At 39.8% G+C, this 17,366-nt stretch overlaps 2 protein-coding genes across 9 annotated transcripts in view; both read right to left on the bottom strand.

Moving 5' to 3' along the window:
• Window positions 1-66: 66 nt before the first annotated feature.
• il12a (interleukin 12a) lies at window positions 67-4,884 on the bottom strand. Its single transcript, XM_005930030.3, has 7 exons — window positions 2,266-4,884; window positions 2,007-2,152; window positions 1,790-1,879; window positions 1,592-1,633; window positions 1,340-1,483; window positions 1,184-1,225; window positions 67-1,047 (listed from the first exon to the last, which is right to left on the bottom strand). Exons 1-7 carry the CDS (start codon window positions 2,282-2,284, stop codon window positions 913-915), a joined length of 618 nt encoding a protein of 205 aa, XP_005930092.2. The 5' UTR covers window positions 2,285-4,884; the 3' UTR covers window positions 67-912.
• A 130-nt stretch (window positions 4,885-5,014) lies between these two features.
• Window positions 5,015-17,366, bottom strand: part of schip1 (schwannomin interacting protein 1) — a 223,690-nt gene continuing 211,338 nt past the window's right edge. For 7 of the 8 annotated variants that reach the window (XM_005930031.3, XM_042224125.1, XM_005930032.3 and 4 more), the window contains 6 exons: window positions 16,134-16,252; window positions 14,687-14,804; window positions 13,869-14,066; window positions 7,848-7,971; window positions 7,078-7,171; window positions 5,015-6,027 (listed from right to left, as the gene is read on the bottom strand). In XM_005930031.3, coding sequence (XP_005930093.2) covers window positions 5,976-6,027; window positions 7,078-7,171; window positions 7,848-7,971; window positions 13,869-14,066; window positions 14,687-14,804; window positions 16,134-16,252 — 705 coding nt within the window. In that variant the 3' untranslated portion in view covers window positions 5,015-5,975. The other variant, XM_042224123.1, reaches the window with a different exon arrangement.

Raw genomic sequence — 17,366 nt, 5'->3', positions numbered from 1 at the left:
TTATCCCTGTTACAAATGTGTTTGTTGTTGTTGTTGTTGTTGTTGTTGTTGTTGTTTTTTCCTTTTCTTTTTAAATCATGTCAGAATCTCCAAAGACTTTTTATAAAACAAGTGAAATCACTGTTTGTTTCATCATTTTAAGGAAAGTGATCCGAATTCACACCAAAACAGAATAGTTCCTGCTTTTGATCGTGTCTCACCAAGTTTCAGCTGATTAGTTTTTACGTAATATTATTAGAACGTTGTTCAAATAAAAGGAGACAAATCAGATCATGAAGAACTGAATACTGTGGAAAACAAAATCATCTGTCCTTTAAGGGTGGGATTCGAGCTCGAGACAAAAATCAAAGTTAAGATTGTTCAGGTGTTCCCTTCATTTACTTTTTGTATATTTTGAAACAGGCAGTAGCCTTGGCAGAAGAGATGAAATAACGAAGCGCTATTGACTGAAGGAAACAACCGAAAGTGTCTTACATGTCTCTTTTTTACTGCATTTCTTAACTTCTAACTGATGGTGAACAGTTTCAATCAAAATCACTTCAACTTTGATGCTTGATAACAAAATACTTTATTTAAATAACAATAAATAATACAACTGGAGATCAAATAAATAAATAGATGCAATAAATAAATAAATAAAATCATTATAACTCACGCCTAAGCGTAACGATAATTTGAACATTCTTCAGCACTTACTGAATGAAGATACTGGAGTTGAACCAGCTAGCTTATGCCTGAGTAAACTTCCTTCAGTGCAGACAGTTGTGCAGCAGGTACATTGTAGAACTTGGTCATTAGTTGAAAGAGATGGTAGTGACTAATTAGGACAGCTTGTTCTGATGTGATCATAGAGATTTGATATTTGTTGTGCTATTATTTGATGAGGCTGAAGTCGAAGAGGTTGCAGGACGTTTACTTCCTGTGGTCTCCCGAGGAGATGTAGCCAATGGCTCGGTTGATAGTGATGGCTCTGATGTGGAAGCCTTTCATCATCTTATTCATCTCCAGCCGGTTATTGTAGGACTCATTGCCCCACACTTTGGCATCCTGTTACAACAGGAGAGGATAGAGTGTGAATGCAGGACAATAAGGTCTCAGGAAAAGAAACCCCAAATACTCAAGATCAGTGATCCTAAAGACTGAAAGACAAGGTGTAAATATGGAACAAAGAATATAAAAATACCTTTGAGGGCAGGTTCTCTACGTCCAGCTGCGGAAAGCAGTTCTGTATAAACCGAGGAATATTTAGTTAGACAAGTACTTCCCAGGAGATTCAAACTATTTCACCTTGAAGTCTCAATGTCTCAATTTTAAAAAAGAAATTACAAGATAAACACACCTCTGTGAGATTCTTTGTGATTTCCACGATTGGGCTCAGAAGTCTAATTTCCTCTGGACCATTTTTGAGAGGACCTGTGAGGTAAGATGCAATCGCTTCGTGATAGTAGAGCAGGTCCTTCTTTATGTTCTTCAGACATTCACTCTGTCAAAACAATGGGAAAACCCCGTTCAGTTTCAGCTACAATACCAACACATGCATATGAATCATAGCTTCTTTTTTTATAGAATATACAGTGTGTCTGACACTGACCTCACTGAAGGAAGAATTTCTTTGTGTCACGCAACCTAAGTTCTGTGCAGGAAAACAAACAGACATTTAAAATCAGCAATGTTTACACTACAGTCATTTGAAGTTGCCCAACCAATTAAAACACAGTGAAAGCCGAGCTGAAATTATGACAGCTGTCAGCTGTCCCCATAAACTGTGCTGCTTTGAGAAAAGGCTCACCTGAGTCAGAGTGGGTGCACAGGCCAGTACTGTCTCCCCAGTATTCCTCATCTCAATTTTTTCCGATTGGATACCATCACTCAAATAAATCTGTAATACACAGTAAAGAAATTATTGCTACAGAGTAGAATAATCACGGATAAACGACACAGATACCGAGGAAAAAAAAGGGAGGAAAATCAAGCAAAAATCACACGCTGCTGAGATTTGTACTCACGCTGTCCAGAGCTTTTGAGATGTTCAGCAGGAGCATCTTGTAGAAGTCGGCGCACTGACCGCCGGTCCCCGGGCTCGGTGCGGGCACCGGGAGAGCTTCGGATGTGCGCCAGCTCAGGGACAGCAGCAGCACACAGCTGGCGACATCTGCAAGGAAAGAGAGAAACAGCCGTCAACGCACGAGTCTACACGGGCATTACGACACCCAGCTTGCACGAGCACGCAACAGAGCAATTTAAATAACAGCCTATCTGACTTACATAGTTGAATGTTTGCCATAAGACTGCTGATCAGATAGGGAACTTGGTCAGAGCGTGGTAAATCAGCACTGTTTCAGTCTCCGTATGATGCTGGGGTTTATATACTTAATAGCTGGGGGGGATTCCCTTAACTAAAACTAAAAGCATACATCATTATGTAATTTTTTGTATGGTTGAAAGAAAAACAAAAGATCTCTCTCTCTCTCTCTCTCTTTGATTAATAGTCTTAAATACCCAGCTCTGGGAAAAATTAATGCGCGATTTATGAGAGCATTTCCTATGTACCAAGGTGTAAAAAAGTCCACAATGATGAATAACCTTCTAGTGAGGTAATCGTTGAGATCTTTTTTATATTAGGGGAAAATAAACAAGGAGTTTGCCGATGTGATTGTTGCAGATTGACAAGAAGCATCTATGAGGGGCACTTTCGATAAACTATACAAGCTGGGATTCGTTCAGCATCCATGTCCAGTGCCTTTACTTTCAGACTATATATAGCCCACAGTCCTGGAAGCTGACGACGCCCTACCCACAACATATCAAAGTATAGTCAAGTGACGGCGTTTGCATATTTGCATCAAATCAAAACAACACGGATGGATGACGATGAAGGGAAATTATTTTTTTAAGCAAAATTTTCAGTACATTGAAGCGCATGCACTGCGCAGCCTGTTCTCAGAAAGTGTGCAGTGTTATAAAGATGCAGTGCACGTGTACCATTTTATTCACTGCAGCAGTCTGTGCTTGTGAGGTGCACAGTTATTGATTCCTGCAGACCTGGTTGCAGAATAAATCATAAAAAACAGAAATAAAATAACCCAACTGTTGGTAAAAAGGAGCGGCTGATAGTAAACTAATCATAGCAGGGGCCAAACCAACATTGTGGTCTGTGGTGGTAAATTGTCAGTGGACTGTCATTAGGTGAGTAAGCGCCTCATTCACTTGTGGTAATTAATTCCACGGACGTTCTCCCCAACAGATACAACCGGGTGTCCATTCAGGCATGACTAATTACGCATGTTCTTGACCAACTGACTGATAACGTCAATGAAGAGGAGGTGGCATTATTATTATTATTATTATTTTCCTCGTGTTGAGGAGGAGGTGGTTGTGGTTTATGTCTGCTTTGTTTTCACTCATGCTCAAACTTGGAAAACAATGAGCAATGCCAACCAGTCCCCACAGGGCAGGGTAACACGGTAGCCTGGCCATAGCGCTGTTTATCAAATCTATTAGAGAAATATCGGCTAAAGCTACAGTTTCTTTGCATAAAATATTAAATAATAACATTTAAATTACACAGTGTAGCCGCCTGACAATGTAGTCCCACCAGTATGATACTAAAATGCTGCTAAGGGACAGAGAATTAAATCACTGGATAATAAAAGTCCAAGAAAAAGTTTAAAAGAGAAGTTCTTCAGAATGGGTACTTTCTTCTACACTTAGATTATGTTCTATATATATATCAGCTCCTTTTTACTTATAAATTACCTTTTAACCACTCCAGCAAATGATATGAATGCTCCCAGTATCCATGAATGTAGTTCTGAAATGCGTATTTGCAAGTTTTTAAAATAGTTTTGTGTCGTGACACAGTGACTGTAGGTATTATTTACAAGAAGATAATTTTCAGGTGGCGTTTGGATATCAAAGTTAACTGTTAAATAACCCCACTACTTGAAACATTTAATTAAATAAATTCTCTTAAATTGGTTTTACTTTTCCGTGAAAGGAAAGTTAATCTATCCATTTTTATTTATTCATTTTTTACATGAAATAACAAAAAAGATGAAACAGACAGATGAGTGTTCATGTTCCGTGAAATGTGTATTTAACCTGTACACATTTCACTGAGGCTAATCCTAACGCTAACCCTGGAAGGTTGTGGATATGATCAAAACCTCCAGAACAACAGTGAAGGTGAGACTGTTTTAATGTCTATTTCAAATGTGACAAATTAACTTTGAACTCTTTTTAGATGGTATCTATGCTATGAGCTATCGTTCTGCTTTCTATCTATCCACAGAGGATCGGAGAATTACACAAGACTCAAAATGAGAGTAACGTGAAATTCTGAAACACACAAAGCACTACTTTTGTTCTCCTCTCTCACTCGTTTTCAGAAACTGCCGTCTACTGTGCTTACCCACTTTTGAAGGGAAGTGCATTCTCTGAAACTGTGGTCATCGTGTGGTTGAGAGGAGTTTCCTGGCCTTTGTCTTTGGACCATCAGACTTAAACTTACCATCACTCACTTTATACAATACAACATATGCGCAGATATATGATCCGAGAGTAAGAAGGGGAGATTTTCCAAGTAAAAACACTGTATTCATTACCAAACCTACAAGTCATATAGAACTATTTCTATATCCTTTTACCTTTCACTGGACCACAAGTGGCCATTCGTTAAATATTTTAATTCCACAAACTGTCCTTTTTCTTGAGAAACCAAAATCCCTGAATGTGACCCAAAAGGGGTTGCCCAAATTGATATGAAGTCCCTTTAAGAGCAGAAACGCAACCCCAATAACCCTCGTAGTGAGAACTACGAGTGTCATGATGAGGCAAGACCGAAAAAGAGAGTTGAGTCATACTACGTGTGATGTGATGTCATATACTCTCACTGCTATTGTGAGGTTTTAGTTCTTGCACTCAAGGAGGAAGCTCAACTGAAAGCGCAATTTCATCTCTATGTTGTGCAGCAGCAGCAAAAGCAGCAAGTAGAAGTGCACAGCAAACCGCCATATATGAAACAAAGTTTAATCTTTATTTTACATATCTGTACATAAACATTTCTTCCCTCAAATAAAGTATCTGAATACAGTAGGATGAAAACAATATTAACACACTTATTCATTTAAAATGACTCGTGTCAGAAAATCAACATTCACAAAATGTTGAAGAGCAATTAGAGTGAACGTATTACCAAAAAATCTACAACTCCACTACAAGGCAGGCATGTTTTCCTTTTACACTCTTATAGCACCTTCAAACGAACATTTCTCATCAGCTGAAAACGACCATTTGTGCAGAATAAAAACGGGTCGACTCTGAAATACTTTTAAATTACCGTCCAACTTAAAATGGTCTGAAGTTAGTTTTCCATGATTTTTTTTTCTCATACAGCGTTGTTTCATTTTTCTTCTTCTTTTTTTAAATCTCATGACTGACTTTCTACTAAGTTTTTCACTATTATTTTGTTTTGTTTTTTTCTCCACAATTTTTGAGCTTGAACAGTCATAATTTAGTGGTGAATGTAGAAAGTTAAAAAAAGAAACGAGAGCAAAGCGAGGCCGATCACTGCACAGGAAGCTGGGGGACAGAATCCATGACGACACACAATCAGTTGCCTCCTCTCCCAGGAAACAGGACGTGCTACACCGTCCTTTGCGCTGGGAGAAAACCACAGAAGCGAATGAACGAGGGCGGCCTTCTTCTGTGCTGCTGCTACCGCTGAAGTCAGTGAGTTGGGCAGAAAGGGAGATGGGGAGGTTCGGGAGCAGACAGGGAAGCAGCGAGGAGCAAAGTACTTAGGACAAGCGGGGAGGGGTTCAGATCGACGCGGGGCAGAGGTGGAATGGCTGGAGGGGGAAAGCTTGTTTGGGAGCAGGGGACTAAGCTTGGCATAGGGAAGCGGATTGTAGGTGAGGGTGGGGAGTGTTAGGGTGGGGGGTGCTTGGGTGGAGGTTGGGGTGGTGGGGGGCATCTTATTTGGATAGGGTTTTCTCAGCCAAATGTTTCTGCTGGCTCTCGGCATGCCTGGAAAGAGAAAAGTTTTATATTATATTTATATTGACACTTAAATGATGAATTAAGTGACTCAACAAATCCAAAGATAAACAAGAGCACTCAAGCAGGGCAACTCCCCCTGAAGAGCGAGGGCCACACTAAAACTTTGTCACAATATGATGAGCCAAGCCTGTTATGACGTTGCAGAGCGTCATACTAAAAACACAAAGTCTGTTGTATAGCTCTCTCCACGCCCTTTCATACAACAAGTTACTCAAATTGGTTTCTTGACTTTTTTTCATGTCCCCCAAAGCCTAGTATGTTATTGGGGAGTTTGAAGATGATTAATAAAATTTTTTTGCATTTGGTACCACCCTGACAACAAATTGGTATCGATCATCACACCTAATTTAGAAAAGTGTGGATGCTAGACCGCTAACAAACAGACAGAAACGGTTACACACAGAGAACAACACCAACAGCTAAAGCTGAATATCTGATCCCCACATGCCCTGGCTAACCTGCTGAGTCCGCCAGAGGTTTTTTCCTTTCAAAGGGAAGTTTCTGTCTCCCCAAGTGCTTGCTCATAAGGGACTGTTAGATCGCTGAGGTTCTTTTTTATTAAGTTGAAAAGTTGAAAAGTCTTGACCTCTTAGTGTAAAATGTAAAAAAACTTCTTTGGTTTAAAAAAAAAAGGAAAATCTACTAAAATCTCTTAGGTGCATTGGGTGGCATGTTCACCTTCACATGCATCACCATTAGTTTTACTTCAGGAGCTACATGCACAGCTGAAAACAGTCCCTTACAAATGGATTACTTACTCACATTTGAGTAATGTTTGCTCAAAGGGGAACTCTGCACATTTAAGACATTAAAGCTTGCAAGTGTTTACAATTCTCAGGGAGAACTACTTCACATGTGATAAGAAGTTGCGCAAAGACTTTTACAGCCACTGAGAGAGCCGTTGAAGTTTGCAAAATCTGCGTATGAATGAATCCCTTGCGTTCTTTTTTATAAGTTAAAAAAATAAATAAATAGTGGGACGTGCAGTGAATAAATAGTTGAAAAGTGCTTTGCCACCTGGTGAGGTCCTCTATGTCAACCAGCATGGCGTCTTGCTCCATGTGTAGCTCATCCCGAATCAGTAGCAACTGTACGAGCTCCTCGTTGAGACCTGGAGAGATCGATAAGAGGCGGAACAGTCACTGACCACAATGATACAGCATAATTTCATATTCAAACTACTGAAACTAGGGAAACACCACAATTACCACAACTGATCATACCAGTATTCCATTGTGATCCTAACAATAGATACTAAATCTACAAGAAACACTGGAAGTGATCCCCTCAAATTCCCATTATGGGTTCATACCATGGCCACTGAAAACTTTATCAGCAGTCTGACCACACACACTCACGCTGCTCTCGCTGTCTTTAATATCACATGTTACAGCTATTGTCCCTTCAGTGCCAGAAAATATGAAGCATAAACTAAAGATATTTTCAACGGGGAAAGTCTGCTTTGTAAGTAAAAACAAACTCGTGCTTTTGGACTCCTGGGGATTTTTGGAACTTTTTTATGTAAGATGCGAGATTATTCATCCAGCAGTACAGGGATCAATGATGTGTACCGTGCAGTAACAGTAAATGCTCAGGGGAAGCTGTTAACTGGTACAACTCTCTGAAGTGACTAACTTATATATAAAAGTACTTTCACATCCACTAAAAAGGGTAGGGGTCACTATGTATGTGCATGTTTTTCCCCAGTTTATCTCTTGCTCATTTCTGCAAGTGAAAGCAGAGGTCAGCGTGATTCTGTTTGTATTCTGGGCGTGTGGTCAACTCACTTTCAATCTGGGAGTGCAGGTCGTTTACTATAACCTGGAGCTGTCCCACTGTCATGTCTCTCAGGTCTGTGGGCTTCAGGCTCCTTTTCATTAGACACTCGCTGATGTGTGGCATGTGTGGAAGCTGCCGAAATAGACACAGAGAGTTATGTAGGGGAGAAAAAACAAGAGCAGAAAACCCTGTTAGACAATGTGTTTTCCCTAATTGGATAGTGAAACCTCACGCTAATAACCAAAGCACAAAATGCACAACTGACTTCTTTACTTTTTAAAAATATTTATATTTGAATGTTTACAGATGACAAACTGATCAAATTAACAGAAAACTGATGCATTTAATATTCCTTAAATCCAACGTGCAAAAAGCTCCATAAAGGCTGTGACTGCAGCTCATGATCCCGACCCTTTAAACTACACAGACCTAGAAACAAATTGCCCTCACACCCTCACGCCACTGGAAAGTGGCTCGTCCTCATCGTCTTATATTTTATGTTTATACGTTTTATCGCTGTAACGCCAAGTGTATCATATTTGATACGTCAGTTTTCGAGACCTCTACATCATCAGTGATTTTTTTTAACCCCCTTATATGTTTATGTCAGTTTAAAGAAACGAATGCTGAATGTAGCGAAAACTCATATATTCAAATTGATATTCATTTTTTTTATTTCAAATTTTTCAGAGGCTTCAATAAACGTTCCAGTTTTTTTAAAACAAATGTGATTTTTCTGGCAATTATCTCGTGGTTCAGGCTTTAAAGGGTTAATAATATTTCTATGGTAAAACATGGTAAATGCTGTACATGTTTTCAGTTCCTCACCGCAGCTTTTCTACACATTTATTTCCTCGACAGAAACCAAAGGACTGATTGTTTTGTGAACACAGAAATTGCTCTCCAGCAATTTGCTCATTTGCTCTGTTTTCAAATACTTAACTCATAACTTTAATAACTTTTTGATAGCAGCAATAAACTATAAACTTAAGAATTACCAGCTCGCTATATTTTAAGGCTTTTAATGTTTAGACGTGTTTTCTTTTTCTTGACAATCTCTTTTAAAGTACAGTATGAACACTGAATAGGTAATAGCTCTGTAAGTATTTACCCAAACACACATGAAATACATTATGTACCCCATAGAATTAAAGCTGGTATTTTATAACTTATAGAAGTATAAAATTTAACTTATGTAACTTCAATTTCAACATAAACTCCAATGAGTTTTATTAAATCACCAAAGATTATAAATTCAGTTTTACTGAGTTTATTGTAACTTCACTGTGGGAGCTTGTTTCTGCCACTGAAAAATAACCAGAAAAATAAATTTTCAGTTCAATATCTCAAAATTTCAATGGATTTTCTCATTTTTTTACATATTTACTCTGAACGTTGATTTGAAATTTTGAGTTAATAATGCAACATTTTGACTTCTGGATGACAACGAATGCTCGTTTTGTTTTCCAGTTGCTTAAGTGTTTGTGTCAAATGATTTAACTCTTGCAACAAAACAGACTCTGTACTATCCGAACCTGAACAAGCTCTGAATTATGTTTCATTGAATCTCTATTTTAAACTTCAAACATTGGCAGATTTCATTCAATCTTATGAATATCTGATCTGCCATTCACTGCTCCCAGACTCTTAAATCTGACATCTGAGCCTGATTAGATTTACACTTTTTTTGTATTCAAAAAACAACCTTAAGAAAAACAAACGTGAACCCGGTTAAACCCACACTGTCAGGAATTATCAGCAGAATAAGGGCAGTGAAACTGAATCCGAGTGGGAAATAAAAGAGTCAGCTGTTTTGCCTGAACGCTTTCTGTTTGCATTCTGCAAAAGGAATGAATGCATCCCAGGCTCCTGCTTCCCTGCTGAAACAAAAGGATATATTTCCCTTTGTTTTTCCTTTGAGCGGCAGTAAAGGTGGGGGATTTCAAGTAGGCGCTACTGTTTGTTCACAAACATGTTGACAGCACCTTATACAAGTCCACAGCACATGAACTCGGTGTCTCTGTGGGTTGTTGTCTCTCCAGCAGGGGCCAACAGTGAGACCACTGAATTATTTTTACTTCACAGAGTCATCTCATGTCTAATTTACATTTATATCACCTCTCTTTTCTTGGAACCTTTTGATGCTGCAAGTTAGCAAGAAATCACAGTCGGTTGCACCTGTAGTGCAAACATCGAGCACGTAATCAAAGACGAGTGACGAGAAAGAGATGAGAAATTAGATATTTAAACTCTCCCTTCACTATTACTTTTAACATGCTAGAATCTGTGTAGCATTTTAGTGCATGTATATATATGTTTGAAACTTTTTTAGGCTTTTTTCTGCTGGTTTTGTGTATATCAGAATCTCCTTGCACTAGCACCTGTTCCTTCAGATGCAATAAAGCACTAAAGCATCACGTGTGCTTAGAGAGGCTCACCTGGGCGGATCATTTCCTCTCTGTCTCTGCCTCTCTTAACAATCTGTGTCAACCAGTCTGCATTCTTTATCTTTGCATCCAGTGCCCGTTTCCTCGGTCGTGGCCCACTTTCACCTCCAGCCTCAGTGGAGATAAACGCGAAGAGAACGCACTCATGCTCTCTTTTCGTAAGGGGTGCGTGGGCTCGCTCTTCTTGGTAGTCTCATTTCACTTTCACATTACTACCGGAGCAAGTATATATGAGGCTGTCATGCGTCAGTTTCAGTTTCGGGAAATTGGCTATGTACAAGAAGGTCACTTGAGAGTGACATAAGGAGAAATGTGATGTCAGCATGCGTGGGCCATGGGAAAGGCTTGAGACTGGTATTAGTCCTGACTCAACTTCTGAGTTTCTGTGGTAGACTGACCGTACTGCTAATTGTCATCTGAATATTCAAAACCAGAAAGATAATTTCCTGTGATGACTCTGTGTCATATTGAGGAGCTGTAAAGCTTTGTGAATGAAGTCAAGAACGAAACTAGAGGCTTTACAGTGGAAACAAATTATTGCCCCCATTTCCCTCTTACTCATTTTCTCACTTTCTCTCAGTGATTCTGCTTGAAATTTTAGGACGGCTCTCTAACCAGCAGACAGACGTTTAGGTGTAATCTCACTGCACAGGCCACAGCTTCCGTTCTTTTCTCTTGCCCAGTGGCAGGTCTGGCCACTTCATCAGAAACGTCATCACTTACTTTTAGCGTATCATTTCTGTTGTTTATCCAGTAGTATTTTCAGTTGGTAATGAAGTATTAGCATCTGGTATTAGCTATAAACGCAGTAGCTTTAGCTCATATTTGAAATCTTTATGGATTATCTTTAATTTTATATTCAACCTGTTACCTGTAGGTATATATTAAAACTCTTCGTATATATTTTAACTGTTTGTTAGTAATGTAGCTTTAGCTTTATTAGCTTTAACTAATATTTCACCTGTTTATCTTTAGTTTATCCACACAGAGCTAAAGAAGGATAATGATTTAGCAATTAACTATTTCACCTGTTTATCCTTAGAGTTTTAGTGCTACTTTAATTATCTTGACCCAGTCTTGCTTTGGAAAAGCTAGTTTTCTTCAAGATGTCTTGACTTTAAGGTTTTATAAACAGACGGTGTATAAAACATTAAAAGTCTACACCTGACTCGGGGTTACTGAAAGCTGTGTATAACAATAAGTTTTACATATACCATAGTACAAACTAGGCCTTCACGGGATTATTGCAGCACCTTGAGTCATTTCTTTTTCAACCTTTCTGTTGTACACCTGCTTTATGCCAAGCTTTAGCTGTTGGAGAAATGATCTATTTAGATCTACAATACTTTGGGAAACACAGGAGTTCACGGTCGACTTAACAGTATGAGGTGTTTGTGCTGATTGTGTTGATTTGCAGTGTTTGGACTTTCCCAAATGTAGTGCTGTGGCCAAATATCTGTCCAAGGGACACTGTTCCACAAGTCTTGTGGTTCGTTCAGTTGTAATTTTGCAAACATAATCCACGCTGTCGTGGTTTTTGTTGTTTGTTTGTTTATGATTGATGGGGCTTTTTCTGTATAATTGCAGAGTCTTTACCTTACAAAATAAAACGCCTTGAGGCGACTGCTGTTGTGATTTGGAGCTATATAAATGAAACTGAACTGAAAAAGTGCATTTCCCCTTTTTCTTTTTAAAGACAGAAGAGCCTTGCTGCCCAAAACCCTTACAAATAAGCCGTACTTGTTCAGTGTTTTTCCTGATTTTGTTGTGATGAACTTTAACATTTATTATGCTAACTGACTGAGTCTGAGCTGTGGCTTTGGGGGTTTTACAGTTTCTCAGCATTGCACAGTCTGACCTTGGGGTGAATTTCCTGGGACATCCACTCTTGAGACGACTGACTACTGCCTTCAGTATTTTCCACTTGTGAATAATCTTTCTTAGAATGATGCATGGTCATTCCTTACGTCTTTCCTCCTTGGCATTTCTCTAACCTACACCTGAAACTTCACAGATTTGTTCACACGTGCTGATGACGTTAATCACATGCACCTTGCTGCTGCTTACACTTTTAATTCCTATGGAAGCATTAAGGGTGTTCTTACGTTTTCACACACACTGCTTTGACATGTTGGCTCAGTTTTATATTAAATACATAGTGACACAGTGTAACATGTCATAGTTTGTTCACCTGAGATATTTACCTAAATTTTAGAACGGCTAAGGACCAGATTATTTTTAATATGTAAAACCTTAGAATTTAAACAGGGTGTAGTTTATTCTGACTTCCTCTGCCTCAGCTCACTAAGATACGCATTACACTAATTTGTAATGATATCTTAAAGGACGTCTTTTTTAAACAAATTATAATTTTACACTTTTCAAATTAGTTGAGGCCTGCAGATGAACCACTTGTGGTAAAAGCGCTCTTAGCTGGGAATCACCGTTCACCACTTTACATTTGTAATGAACGCAGTTTAACAGATCTCTGGCGTTGCGGAGAAGGCGGGCAGCTGTAGCCTTAAAACATTTTAAAATTCACTGCGGGTCGTGTCCGCGTGTGACGGTGATGTCTTCTGACTGCTGAGCACTGCTACATCCCTGAACACCAAAGTCGATGCTTTCTAGCATATGAATTATAGATGGACCCGGGCGAGTTGCCCTTCTCGTTTCTGAATAAGTAAAAAAGTTCTGACTTCAAGTGCGCGTGGAAACAAAGTGTGCATCTGTGACACCGTGGATGTGTGAGTGTCCCTTGGTGTACGTGCTCCGGAGGAGGCAGCGGGGCAGACATAAATGAATGAAATAATGATGAGCAGGGCTGTCATCACCTTCCTCTCTTTAAGAAGAGGAGAGGAAACAGAGGAGAGGAAACAGAGGAGGGGTGGGTGGGCTTTGACTGGTATTTGTTTCCATTACATCCCAGCGTAAGCCGTGTCAGAAAAGTGCCACTGAGAGAGAGCATGTAGAGGGCTACAAGACGCGTCTTCCCCTGATTATTAGCAAACAGTAAAAGTGTCAGTCCTCAGGGACATCACCTAAACTGCTCATTTTTCACTTTCTCTAGGCTTTCACTCTTGGATAAATAAAATTATTTATGGCCTAGACATACTCTAAACCTTCTCTGAGCAAAAGTAGAAAAGCTTCTAAGTAACTAAGGTTGTTCACATGAGCTTCACGAGCATCTTTCAGCTGCTACTTTAGTTAAAAAGGGTCACTCCAGCATGTATAGTGTCTTAAAGAAGTCACCCGCTTGAGTGAGTCAGAAGTCAGCTGTTAGATCCATACACTGTTAAAAGTGGTCTTTTTAGTCCTGTAATAATAATATTTATGATGTTTTGGCCACTTTGGACCCCAGAAGAGAAAATGTAAATCACACTGACAACATCATCACCCTGTTTTTTAAAAAACTAATTAATTTTAATCAAGAAAGTTTAAGTCTAATAATAATTGTGTAGAGCTTAATCACCACTCCGTCATGCCATGACTTGTGAAAGGTCAAAGATTGTATGAGTAACACACAAAAAAAGGAAATAAATGAATAAACAGCTAAACAGACAGCCTCGGATTTCTGGAACTGACCAGGTCAGCCACTGGTGACTTTTTGCGGTTCTGTTTTTCAACCTCCACCTGCATCTTGGCCATGGGCTTGGCCATAGCCAGGGCCAGTTTAGCCTCTGCTTGCAGCTTCTTCTGTCGACTCAAGAAGTCCATGTCCTCCAGAGACTCCGAGTCATCCTCTGTGGTGTCCCTGTCCGAGTAGGAAGAACTCTGTTTGGACTGCAGGGAGGAGGAAGGTAGGGAGTAGGTAAAATGGGAATTGGATAATTGAAGGAGAGAGGAGACACAATTGGAAGTTAGAGGGAAAATAACGTATGGATCACACAAGAAAGAGGAAGTAATAAGGAGTTAACGCTCATGACTTCTTGGCATTTTGGTATGCAGATTTTAACACTGATGAGAGTGTCATTATGCACATGGGTGCGACACAAGGCTCAAATTTGATCTTTCTCCCTCTCATTTTGTTAAGTATGTCTCAGTGTGATAACAGGTTATTGCAGCCAGTCATCCGTGGCCTCAGCGAGCACCTACCAAATTGCTTTTCCTTGGAACTGTGAACTGGTGAACAGCGCAGAAAACACGAGCACAGAAATTCATAAAGGTGCTAAACTGCCAGTTATCTCTCTGATTCATATTGAACACACTATCCCTCCCACTAATCTGCTTTCATTCTTATTATTTCTTGATTTTCTGTTGATACAATCAAATCTTTACACTTTGCTACTTTCACATCATCATTACATCGCATAGTGATATCAGGATTTAAGTCCTTTTTTTCTTCTCCATTTTTGAATTTTGCCACGGGCTTCAGTGGTGGACGTGTGGGCATCTGTGCATACCATAGGGGACAGAGGTGTGTCCAGGCTAGTCTCCGTCTTGCTGTCGTCTGCATCGCTGTCCTTATCGCTGCCACTATCGTTGACAAAACAGATTTGTAGGTTCATCCCACTCTGCAGCCTGAAAGAGAGGCGTGAAAACACAGAGAAAAACAATATTAGCACAAAGCGGGCGTTAAGTTGGTTCACTTGTTAGTTGATTCTGCAGTGACTGACGCAGACTTGGAGCAACACCAAAATGAACACTGATGCACTGCTGCTCTTACAAAGAGTGCTGCGAGTGTAAGAGAGCAAACACAAACTTTGATGTGCTAAAACACAGAAATACAGGAATAAGAAAGAAGATCCCAATAGAAACAAGTGCCCTTCATGAGCAGAGAAAAGTGCCAGCTGAAGATGAAATTAAAGAGAGCTCTTGTTTTTAATCATCTCCCCTTTGCATCGATCCAGGTGGCCTCAGATAGGTCTGCTGCAATCTGCCTGGACCAGAGGGGGTGTATTTGTGCCATGGAAGAACAGAATGTCGCAAGGTGTAGCTCCATCCCACTGTGGATCAATAATCTGCTTAATTCAATAGAGTAATTACAAACAGAGGTGATTGATTACATAGCATAGATCCAATCAGTCCCAATAAAAATAGGACCTGAGTGGCTGGTTGGTTTTTTGAGTGAGAGAAGGAGAATCAAAACACTCTCTGAATTGCACAGACCACTAAAGTGACTTTTTGACAACCAGGAGACGATACACTGAAGTTCAGCAATAAACAGTGTAGGGCCTGGCTGACATATGTGTATATATATATATAGTGCTTGGCAATATAAATCTGGCTCAGACATATTAGCATTGGTTAATATATCAGCTGACAATTAGCACTGAGTAGAAAGAGATGGAAATGCCTGAGACAGTGTCATAAGATGTAAACAGTCTTTTGGTACTCCAATATGAAAAATTCATAAATGTACTAAGCTCCTCATTTCAGGGTTTACTCGAGAACATCGTGTTAATGTCAAACTGATGAGTGCATCTTATTTTGCACAATACTGCCCTTTGACGATTAACCACAAATAATGAGAAATCCACTTGATTCGAATCACGGGGATACGATGAGCACTGCAGTTCCAGTAAGGTACAAGTAGGAGGTTGTGTGTGTATGTGTGTGTGTTTCTGTGCATACACACGTTGGTATTTTCTTGGGAAGTGAAAAACCACAAGGTCTGACTATATGACATTACCCCACTCAGCTGCCAATGACAGTAAAGAGAACTTGATGGATATACATTTTGATTCAGCGCACTTTCACATTTAGAGAATTATGTGACCGCATAACACCCTCCACACACACACTTCAAAATAAAACAACAAAACAAACGAACGAACAACAAACCGCACACAATCAAACACTTTCCAAGTGTTAGTCACATGCTTATACGAGAGATGTCAGCTGTGTTACCTTGAGGACAAACTGGGTTTGCCACTCTTGCTACAGCTGGTGTAGATGCCCGGCCCATCATCGAAGAAACTGCCCAGGGCCAACTTCTGCCTGATAGACTCCCGCTCATTCTTCTGGGCCTGCAACAGTAAAATAACAGGATTTGGTTACTTTTTGTGATCTTTTTGATGACTGATATTGCAGTTTCGAAATTAGGCCAAGTGTCTTCCCCTTTAGTAAGCTTCATCCCGCAGGACATGCACAGATAGAAAGCAGTGCCACCCTGATCACTTTCTGACTGTACAAACCAAAGATGCAAGCATATCTATAGCAGCATCTGTCTTAGCCAACTTTGATACAAAGCATGGTGTAGGCTGATTTACTAAAAAACAACAACCTGTTTTTGAAATATTAGAGCTTCAGAAGTTGACAGTACCAGGATTCACCAGGAGGTGGTACTGTTGATTCAGAGAACAACACTTGATATCTCAGACAACGTGCAAGAGTTTATATAGAATAAACCCCTGAGAAATTACTCTAATGCACATTTCATGCATAATTAAAGGTGCAAGAAATTCCAAACAACACAGTTTCAGAGTTTCTCTTGTCTTGCCTCTTCCCGTAGCTCAGGACAGCTTCAGCACGGGTGGTGCTCATACAAAATCGCACCAGCTACCCATCTCGCCTCTGCTGACAACAGGTGAACACAGCAGGCAGAGATGCACGCTACTAGTGACCCACTTAAACTGTGGCGTCACATTTTTGAAGGACAAGCTCTGCAGAATTTTTTGCAGGTTGTTTGATACACAGTTGCCCCAAACACTGCAGTGCTTAAACGTCCTTCTCTCAAATGGGAGTCTGGGGACCTGAAGGGAGGGAAAGGTTTACAAAACAAAGCTTTACATGATTTGAGGTTAAATAAACTATTTGGTTTGTGCACAGCAAAGCTATCCATAATGATGACATATTAACGTCTTATGGGAACCAGGGTACTGTGCTAAGATATATATCATGTAACTGCTACATTCCTGCTCTGTCGTAGTCCCTCTCTTTCCCATATTTCTGGCCTGTATTTCTGTCTTAGAAAAGGCAAATTGGCAAAAGGGAGAGCGTAAGATTGAGGTGAGAATGTGCTAAGCAGGAAAGAGATACCTGTGGTGTTTGCCTGACTGATAGTCACTATTCCTGTCTTTGTGAGTTTGTCCATTACTTTATCTCCTTCCTATTTTCATGCAAACCATCTTAAAACTTTTC

This window comes from Haplochromis burtoni, unplaced genomic scaffold (genome assembly GCF_018398535.1).
Source record: "Haplochromis burtoni strain Fernald_Lab_line unplaced genomic scaffold, NCSU_Asbu1 Contig_128, whole genome shotgun sequence".
Taxonomy (NCBI): domain Eukaryota; kingdom Metazoa; phylum Chordata; class Actinopteri; order Cichliformes; family Cichlidae; genus Haplochromis; species Haplochromis burtoni.
This window is presented reverse-complemented; position numbering and strand designations above follow the sequence as displayed.